The sequence below is a fragment of the Esox lucius genome, chromosome 12 (assembly GCF_011004845.1).
Source record: "Esox lucius isolate fEsoLuc1 chromosome 12, fEsoLuc1.pri, whole genome shotgun sequence".
Taxonomy (NCBI): domain Eukaryota; kingdom Metazoa; phylum Chordata; class Actinopteri; order Esociformes; family Esocidae; genus Esox; species Esox lucius.
Window position 1 is genome coordinate 15,057,813 of NC_047580.1, and position 10,590 is coordinate 15,068,402.

At 41.5% G+C, this 10,590-nt stretch overlaps 1 protein-coding gene across 8 annotated transcripts; it reads right to left on the reverse strand.

The window, feature by feature from the left end:
* Positions 1-345: 345 nt before the first annotated feature.
* ybx1 (Y box binding protein 1) lies at positions 346-8,251 on the reverse strand. Of its 8 annotated transcripts, none has more exons than XM_020051803.3 (8): positions 7,953-8,251; positions 5,954-6,017; positions 5,644-5,677; positions 5,452-5,541; positions 4,929-5,267; positions 4,010-4,107; positions 1,398-1,675; positions 346-692 (listed from the first exon to the last, which is right to left on the reverse strand). In XM_020051803.3, exons 1-7 carry the CDS (start codon positions 8,056-8,058, stop codon positions 1,432-1,434), a joined length of 975 nt encoding a protein of 324 aa, XP_019907362.1. In that variant the 5' UTR covers positions 8,059-8,251; the 3' UTR covers positions 346-692; positions 1,398-1,431. The 8 variants fall into 8 exon arrangements, with proteins under 8 accessions (XP_019907362.1, XP_019907363.1, XP_010873967.1 ...); XM_020051804.3 differs by having other exon boundaries at positions 4,022-4,107; positions 7,953-8,248; XM_010875665.4 differs by having other exon boundaries at positions 1,398-1,678; positions 7,953-8,247.
* Positions 8,252-10,590: the final 2,339 nt, after the last annotated feature.

The following is a 10,590-nucleotide window of genomic DNA, read 5'->3' on the forward strand; positions in this document are numbered from 1 at the left end:
TAAGATTGAGTAAGAACACCAGCTAATGGAAGGAACAATACATTTAGGCTATACTGAATGTAAACAAACCCTTGATTACATGACCAAATGCCAGAAATATCCCTAACATTTTGCACCACACCTCCCTATAATCTAAAGATGACACACTCAAGTAAAAGTCACTCACATTGAATGCCAGTCATTACCAAAGTCAAACTTATGTCCACTAATGGTTGAGCCAAATCAGCACTTCCACAATTGAGGCTGAAGAAACTGATACCTAAACTTTGAGTAAAACACCACATAACATCGGCCACGTTATGTTAATACCATGGTGGTCCCATTTATTAAGGCAAAAAGAAGCAGTTTAGTCAACAGTTCTCTTGACTTTTATTTGAGCTTGCGTTTTGTTAAAATTCATGTGAATACATAAAAAGGCATTTAAAAATGTCAAACTGACCAGATATCAAATTACTTTTCTTTTAAAAACCATTTGGTGTAAAAACTTAGGACCGATTTAGAAAAACGTCTGCTGTTTCCCCAAAACTTTTTGTAGCTGTCACATAAAAATAATGGAACAAAACAGGTCTGCATAGATTCTGCAGGCAATCGGTGGTAATCTGGTCAAATGCATGGTGCAAGCTTAAGACGATCGTCAAGTCAAATCTGTTTCTTATTGCTCAGATCTTGGATGTTTCTTCTTGATGCCATAACTGTAGAGAAAAGGAAAGGACAGATTGAAGTACTTGATATGAATGTTCAGTAGCATCAAGGCAGACATGCATGGAGGGTGAAGCCAGGACCAACAGACGTGGCACACATACAATGGCAGGAGGGCTGTAGCCAGGCAGCCAGTTTGCTTTATCAAATCCATGGCATTACCTCATTCTGCCTCTGCCTTGGGTGATGTAGCAAAGCATCAAAAGAAAGTGCAGAGCAAGGCAGGCTTTATAACTCCAGAGTTAACTGGCCCAGGACACTACAACTGGTGTGTCTTTTCCACTGAAAATAAATGTGGCCCGGTAATATAAATTGTTTTATGAGAAGCAGTGATGGTGAATAACTAAACCTAATCAACTGATCAAACAACACATCCTGCAGAATACCATCAAACCCTATTTCTGGGACAAGTCAAAAGCAATTGATGAAAAATTAACTACATTTTTGTTGCTTCAAATGACCATAAAACATTTCAGACTGGTGACATTTTGAACCCTCACACTTTTTTAGAACGTTGTCAATAAAAACCCATCTCATATTGGTTTCTTTTGATACACTACACGTATTCCCGCAGTCCAATATCGAAAACAAAAACTATGACTGTTAAAATGTGGTCAATCTGGAGTGTTTGGTGTGTAGGCATTTTATATCTCAAAGCATTTAATCAAAAACACACAGCACACCGGTGGAGCACTCACCCGGACGATGGTAGAGATGGTATGCCGGTAGTTTCTACTCAGCCCCGCCCTGCTCGGCCGCGGGAGCGGACGTTTTTTCGGTGGATGGTTCACCGTCGGCTTTGGCCTCCTTGCCATCCTGGGGCTTCCCGCCAGTCTGTGGGCGTCTGCGGCGGTAGTTGAAGTTTCGGCGGTAGCGGCGTTGGCGGGGCTCCTGGTTTTCACCATCACCACCCTGGTTCTCTTTGTTTTCCCCCTCGCCATCCCGCACCGGTCTTGGACGTGGTGGACCCCCACCCCTGCTGTGGGTAGGAGAACACCTTAGGACTAAAGCTAACTCCAGACCATTTAAATGACCATTCACTTCCTGAATTAGCATAATTCGACCCATCCCTAGTAGTTGCAAAGTAGAATTAAAGGAAAAGCAACAATAGGGAATGGTCTACTACACAGCTTCCTAACATCCGGTGTAAACCGGCACTCTGAATCAGGGTAAATTCAAGCTTGGTCTTAGAAAACTCAGGCCAAAGCAGCCCCACTTTACTGGTTCTACCCTGATAACTGACCTGCCTTAATTATCCCATTAGCATGCAATTACCTGCTGATCACTGCTGCATGTTGCCACGTTTAGCTACCTTGTCGACGACAGCTAGCACATGAACAAGAGAGTGAGATAGTGGGATGCAAATTACCAACACTGCTGGACCTTCATTTAAGCAATACACAACTCATCTGGGAACTGCTTTCCAGCACGTCATCCAAGATAATTCACAATCTATTCAAACCGTAGGTCACCACAGAGAATGCATAATGGCTTCGGAAAGTATTTGGTTCACTTTTCATGCAACCACTGCCTCTAATGACAAAGGGTTTTGGGATCCTGTCCAAAAACAACACTACCCTTAAACAGTTGTCAAGGTCATAGAAAGGGACAGGTAATCACACAGCGCCAAACCTAACACCTATGATTGGGTTCGGTGGCGCTCAGTTTCCGAAACAGCCAGGTGTATTATGGCAACATGTTCATTGGGCAACAAGTTCAGAAGTACCTTGCAATTTAACTGAAGGCAACAAGGACATAGATTGGAATGAGACGGGAGAAGTTCCATCCCTCACCTCCTGGTCATAAAACATTCAGGGATTGTAATGAATATTCCTACTCATAGGCCCCAATACACTCAAAACAGCACAATGAGTGGATGCGATGTGGTCAGAGTAGCAAGCATTTGACAGCTACTTGACACACCCACCACTGGGAGTTTACTGATAATGAACTCCAGTGTTTAGTATGCTGTTCATCTCATTTCATGTCAAAGAAACCTGCAGTGTCCATTTATGTTTTGTAACATGTTTTCTGGCTAAGAGTTACAGTTTTATTGTGCCAGTCTAGATTTCCCACAACTATACATGAATCTCTATGAAAATCATACTAAATTTTTGGTTGAAATCAGAGATGCAGCACATTGGCCTGTTCTGATAAAAAGAATGTATATTATGTAAATCTCAAACAGTTTCACATAAATCTGACATAATAATCTTATGGAACCATCGAACTTCAAGCTGCCCATGGACTAGCAGTGACTTATTTTTGAATATCGTAGCTGTGTCAGAACAGGTCCCAGGATAAATTGACCATAATAAAGCCAAAAATAAAATCAGGAATAATCTAAGAAAAAGTCATGGACCGTATTATTCAAGATCCAGTTAAAAAAAAAAAAGTTTAACAACTAAGTAGCTCTGGATAAGACAGTCTAAAGATACATAGATGGAGGGAGGGGGGTGCAGTAGATTAAGTACAAAATGTATCCACTTACTACTGCACGTCACTCAGGAAAAGAGCATCTGCTAAATGAGTTAGAAGGAAACGCAGACGTGAACTCTATGTACAGTAAATGCTGAGATCAGAGGTTTATGTAATCTTCATTATTTAGTCAGAGAAGAGACATGAACTCATCACTTCAACAGCATAGATTGCTTTGTTCTAGAATGATTAGGTCATATTGTATGTTCAGTTTAACCAATCTGCCTTATTCACACATCACTAACTAGATGGACAGTCTTAGTTCAATCCTACATTAACCATCATGCATATTACGAGACATGCTACAAAGAGATTAACCAAAACTACAGGCAAGTCTCTGGACCAAATGTTCCTGTGTGACCAGAAATAAATAAAAAATAGTGTTTACATAGTCTAGCCTCAAGAGCTTACTATAGTGCAGTGCCAAAACACTTCAGACTTCTTCTAATCAGGGCCTAATTCTGAGTAGGGACAATAGGTAAACGCATTAACTAGCTAGTAGAAAACAAAATAGAAGTCTTTCAGCATTCTAGGACCAAGACTGAAAACCCCAACTTTAGGGACTAAAGAGACATTGGAATAGTTGCATTTTAAAAAGCGGTACACATGCAATGCATGCAGATGTTAAGGCAAAAAAAACTTGCGGAAGCAGTTGCAATTCAGTGTTAGCCTGCAAAAAGGGGAATGTTCCTTTACGTTTTTAATCACTATACACCTCATAAATGTACTTAATTTGGTGGTTAGACAAATAAGATATGCCCTTAAATGGGCCAATGACTTCTGTGATTATCCCCTTGTTGCAGCCTTGTGTCAATGAACACAACATGCAAACCTTGGTCTAAACCTTGGTCGGAAGCCTCTGTAGTAGTTCTGCCTCATTGGTTTGTTGCCCTGGTCTGGACCTCCCTGGTTCTCGTCACCTTCTCCACCCTAAAAACAACAAGAGTCAGTCAAAATCATTAATCGTTCAAAATAGAGCTGGGTGTGAAACACGTTCTGGGTAGAAACATTTAAATATATGGTTGACTGATGGGACGATAAGGCCGCAGAAATGTATTAATCTTTTTAGGAACAGGCACGACTGAAGTAATAAAACAATTCAAAAATGAATGGACCAGGTATTAAAAATACAATTGACTTGGTCAAGATCCTACTTCTTTTCAATTGTAGTTGAGAAAAGGACATGAATCATATTTTAATGTTGTGAGAAATGAAGGGGTACCCAACATCATGGGCCATTAGCTCTCATGTGAATTGGCTCTCATTTTAACCTAAAGAACATTTGATCAGTTATAGATGTGCACTAGGTTCCATCCTTTATCCATTTAGAAAGAATGGCCATCCACTTGGTTAGGAAAACATTGAAAGGTTTCTTTACATTATTCTTCAACCCAAGGCGAAATATTTTTTATCCTTGTACCCTAAAAAACAGCTTCCTATTCTCTGAGACAAAGGAGCCGGGGACAAGACCTACATTATTAGATGTTAATAAAGCGATGTCATCGCGTTTACATACACTTACTGGATAGGTTAAACCATGCAGAAGATAAACTTGTATGTGCAGAAACACCTCTCAGGTGTTCATTTTGTCTTGACCAACACAGCGAGGTGTATCACTGGTCTATTAACCGGCGATTTGAAGCCAACGCCGGGTCCTGTCAGCTTGTGTGTGGCGCGTGTGTTCGACGAGAGTGTATATGACATCACTGGAACCGGGCCGGACTGCTTCAGGAGTGCCTGTGACAGCGTACCTCAGTCATCTCTCCGCGAGGTGCGTTGGTGTACGGGGGCCGACGGCCGTAGCGTCTACGTACAAAGTATGGGGGGTAGCGCCGTCTCCCGGGGAAGGGGGGCCTGCGCTGCTGGGGCTGCATCTCTCCCTCGGGGGCACTCTCGGCACCCTCACGGCTCTTGCGGGGGGGGCGCTCTCCTTCACCCTCGCCGTCGCTCTGGTAGTTGTCCGGGTATTCGCCGTCGCGTGCTGGGCCCCTCCTGCGGGGGTAGCGTCTGTAGCGGTTCCGGTCAGCAGCATACTTGCTACCCTGGACGGGAACACCCGCCGGGCCGGTGACATTGGCTGCCTCTGCGCCCTGGGGAGAGGCACATACAATGCACGGCTCAAACCTCTGGGTTGCACACTATAGCACATGAATACGCAAATGAGACTTCATGACAAATAAAACCCACCCACCTAGGAAAACTTAAATATTCCATAAATATTGATAAAACGTCTAAAAACATGCATCTTCCTATGTGTGCAGGGGTTTCAACTACCTTCTCCCCTTCAACCACATCAAACTCCACAGTTTCTCCATCTCCAACACTGCGAAGGTATTTTCTTGGGTTGTTTTTCTTTATGGCTGTCTAAAATTAAAGGTAAATAAAAAAAAATGTATTAGGCAAAAGTCTGTGGTGCTCTTGATTTGTCAGAGAATACATTGATCTATCCATGGGAGATTTGGTTACCTGGTGGACAAAGACATCTTCTTTTGTGTCATTCCTTGTGGATTAAGGGAGAACAACAAAATACATTACACAAGCCAATAAAACAACAGTAAAAAAAATATATATCCACTGCATAATTTCTAATTAAATTAAAGCAAGCAGATTAAGAGCCAACAAGTTTCATTGTACACTCATTAAGCCCTTACATGACAAGAGCATGTAACAGACGGCCAAATCAGCCTCACAGCTTTGTAAGCAAATCAAAGCTGTAATAGGATTGAAAATGTTACCGAACACAACCATCATATTAGTGCCTCGAAGAAAAACTTACCTGTTGATGAAACCGTAGCCATTTCTGACATTGAACCATTTGACTGTACCCAAGACCTTAGTTGCTAAAAAAATAAAAAATAAGTGATTACTCACATAGCCCAGCAAAAATTACACTGCACAATAGCCTGTAAATGACAAGTTATGGATTGAAGAAGAGATAGTTGCAAATGTCAAATGAGAAATTAAATTGGGACCACTGAGAAATGTACACAACAGGTCCTACCCAGGATCACAGAAAATACTAGGGAAGCAAAGCTATATTTAACCACCACCAATTGGCTTTTTATAGATTCTGATGCTAAACCCTTGGTGTTTACTGGCAGCTGCTGTGGCTTGGACCAACGCATATCATTAGTTTGCAGTACTGATAGTCCAACGTTTAGGGTCTAATGAGGTCAGTGCTTATGTTCCTAGCCTCTAAGGTCAGTGTGGCCTAAAGAAATTGGAGTGGGTCTCTAGACGTAGCCTGTAAAATGTAATGTGTAACTAGGAAGTGTAATAATTTACAGCCCGAAACTGTCTAACTGGGTTATGTTTTAATAATGACTAGCTTTCAGTGGGCAAAACTATTTCCCTAGTTCAGATGCGCACAAGGAAGTACTCGAAACTTTACACGTGGTGTCGCACCCTAAGACGCTAGCTAGCCTGCTAACGTCACTTAGCTAGAAACGCATAGCTATGTACCTACTTTAATTAGCTATCGTTTGTAGGTTATCTTGGTTTCAACCATGTGGTTGGATGTGAGCCAGGATGCTGAATATCTGGTCATTCAGCACGTCAAAAAAATAAAAATACCAACGTGTAAATAGTAGATATTTGGTGTGCATGTGTACGGTTAAACGCGCGATACAACTGAAATTGGCAGGCAAACGTGGACAAAAGAAATTCTTAAATCTGAATATCACGGCGGACATTTTGGATGCCACTACAAACTCGACTGAATGGAAATCAAGTTGGCTACCGCTAACTAGCTAGCTAAGCCATCGACAACTCCGTAAAAAAAGCATTTGGGGGCGTTATGTTACTTTTTGATTGGTCTTTGCCATAAAGCGTTAGCAATAGAATAACGTTTAACAATTAGACAATTCTATTGTAAGCACGAACGCCATAATGCAAGCTAGCTAACTACCAAAGTAAGGTTAACGTTATGCACGTCTACGCGAACAAAGGGATAAGATTGCAATCGTGGCTCTGCAGTGTAGTCTCGTAGGCCTCCAATGAATTATCCCTCAAACATCGGCTATAATTACTTTATAAATGGGAGTACCTGCAAATGTGTTTACTTAAATAGCAATGTATGTGGCTGTGTGTTTTTGTGTACACTCCGTGCATCTCGAGTATTAGTGTCGTTAATCGGTCATTACCAATGCCAATATCATTTCCTTCAAGCCAGTTAGCAGAATGGCTAACCGCTAACGTTAGCCTGACTGTTAATGCACGAGACCGCACGGCTAAACTAACGTAAGCTGCTGTGGCTAGTTAGCAACCATTCCCATGTGCCATTCCACATTTATTCCAGTTGGCCAACTTTCCTAGGAACTGCACATATGTATATGGCCGAGGTAGAAGTCAGTTTGTTTGTATTATAGACCCACATTCATTATTTTACTTGTTAGCTAGTCAACTAGTTAGTTGATAAGTTCGATGAAGGATGTAACTATTTGGAATTAGCCATTCTGATACGTAAATAGAGAACGTTTCGTTAAAAATGATTTGGACTTCACTTTAACGACCAGTTAACGTTAGTGAACGTTGTATGGACTAATGTTATTTAGTTACCCACGTTCGAAAGCAAGATAGTTAACCAACATATTACCGGTAATAATAGCTAAGCAGAACTGCAATTCGCGTAACGTTACTACTGTATACTCTAGTTACACGTTAACTAACGTAGTTACCGTAATTAATTTGATACATATTTGCAAATAACGTTAGTATGTCTATTAAATCTAGGTCTGCGTGAACTACATGTTCCACCTGGTTAGCAGCTAGCTTACCGATGACCTTCTTATCCCCCGCGGAAGCTGCGGCTGCCGGGCTGGATGGGCTCTCCGCATCGACGGCAGGCTCCGGCGGTTGTTGTGTCTCGGCCTCGCTGCTCATGGTTTCTTGTTGGATATGCCGGCGGTGGCTCTCTAGTGTGTTTCCCGGTGCTAGATGGTAACCTGGGCCGGCGGTGGTGGGGGCTGCTGCCTTCGGGCTCTCAACTTTCCTCTCTCCGCTCCCGTTGCCGATCGAACTGGGAGGAACGAGAAACGATGCAGTGGAATATCCCCGGCCATAGTCCCTCCCATACTGTAATATAATTGGTCAAACATTTCCTCGTGATAAACGTAACGAATACGTTTATTTTCTATTCGTTACATTGGTTGCCAGTTATTCGCATTGGAGTTATTGGTGGAAGACCTAGAACGCGTACGAAAAAGAAGCCGTGTACTCTGCTGAATGCGTTGCTTATTGACGCTATGTCAATGCTAGATAACGAGTTTTTACTCGGAATTTCTCTTTCAAAATGTTATATATTTAAGCAATAAGGTACGAAGGGGTGTGGTATATAGCCAATATACCACGGCTAATAGCTGTTCTTATGCACAACGCATCGTGGAGTGCCTGGACCCAGCGCTTAGCCGTGGTATATTGGCCATATACCATAAACCCCGGAGATGACTTATTTCTTAATTGTAAACCAGACGTTTTAAATTCTGAATGGTGATTGGTTGATAACCGTGGTACATGTAAGCAATAAGACAAGAGAGGGCGTGGTCTAAGACCATTGGCCAATATAGGCCAATACCGCCTGGATACAGCGCTTCAACTTGGTATACACAATTATAATAGTACAAAAAAACAGATTCCCTCTCCCGATTATCCAAACGGAGCAGCCTGATTCTACAGCAGGAGTATGCAGCAACTGACAGTAGCTTCTCTACCCCTCGGCATACTTCGTTTTTTAGGATGTGCCATTAAAGATCCCAATATTTTTGTCCACTGGTTGTAAAAACAGCACTACTGAGCCAAAATAGGTCCCTGGAAAGAGTACACTATGTCGTGATGTAATCGGAACCATTCGGAATTTCAAACTTGGAACTTCATTTCTAAGTATGATAGTGATTTTACTGAAAAAAATAAACCCATTTAAACAACATATTAAACATCGAGACCAATGTGGAGTTATTTCACAGAATTTCCAGACTGCATCATTAATCAAGGCTGTCACCTAGGTGTTATTCAGGAATCTTTTTTCTGATGCAATATAATTAAATATGACAATTGTATTGTATTATGGTAAGCCTTTTATTACCTGAATCAGCTAGTACATTAGAGATACAGTTGATTTCCAGGAAAAAAGGTGACAGTACTGCAGTAGAGTTTACATAGTGAAGATTCAACCTGCATAGCTTGTAGCTTTTTTCTTGCTTTCTGACATCTTATTCCTGTGCGTTCATCTTTTATTCTATGCTGCTTCTATGCATAACAGATAAGGATTTTGTAGTTTCCTGTCAAGAACAAGAAAGATCCAAATCAAATGAACACACAACTTTAAAAGGACCCACTTGCCAGTGGGGTAGACTATATAGCAAGACAACCCCAGCCCGAGTGGGAGACAACCACAAACCACCCCCCATCCTTTGTCATGATAATGCCCTACTGGCACTGTACATGAGTACTGGTTGATGTGTGAAGAGCTTGTTGTTAATGGCCGGGTCCTGTTGTCCTACACAAAGACAGGCTTTAACATTGACCCAGAAGCCTCCCTCCAAGCCCCCTAAAACTTTTCCTGCTCCATAAGAGAACAGAGCTCCATCTGAAAGGAGTCTTTTGTACTGGGATGGAAAAGGTCCAAGGTGGGGGCAGGGGACTAGCTTTTTATGTGTATGTATGTTTCCTTATGTATGTACAGTGAAGTTTTTGGGACAGTGACACATAGTTAGGTTTTTTTGGCTCTGTATTTCAGTAAATTGAATTTGAAATGACACAACCACCATGAGGTGTAGACTATTAGTTTTAATTTGAGTGTATTTCTATTCATATTGAATTAACCATTTAAAAATTAAAGCATGTTTTATACATAGTCCCCCAAATTATGGATACCAAAAGTATTTTGTTTTATTATCATTATGTACAATATCATTCAAATTAATTTATGAAGACCTTTTTACATCAGCAGTTGCTTTTACGAAACACCCAGCCTGAAACCCCAGGGAGCAAGCAACAACAGTGTTGAAGCACAGTGGCTAGGAAAAACTCCCTAAGGAGCTGAAATTTAGGAAGAAATCTAGAGAGGAACCAGACTCGGAGGGGTGACCAGTTCTCTGAATCAGTAATATTAAGTACTGGGTTGCATATCCTTTGCAGTGATTGCCTGATGTGTGTGACCTATAAACATCACCAGAAACTAGGTATGGAGTATTATCCCTAGTGAAGCCCAACTACTGTAGGCCTGTCTGTTCCTGGGCTTTAATGCCTTCAGTCTTGTCTTCAGAATGTGAAAGGCATGCTCCGTTGGATTCATATTGGGTAAGAACTTGGTAATATTTGTTAGGCTTTGTATCTAAACAGTTATTAGCTTTTTGTCCAAAATATTCAAAATGATCTAAAATGTATTGCGAAGCTCAACAAAGATTTGTATACATT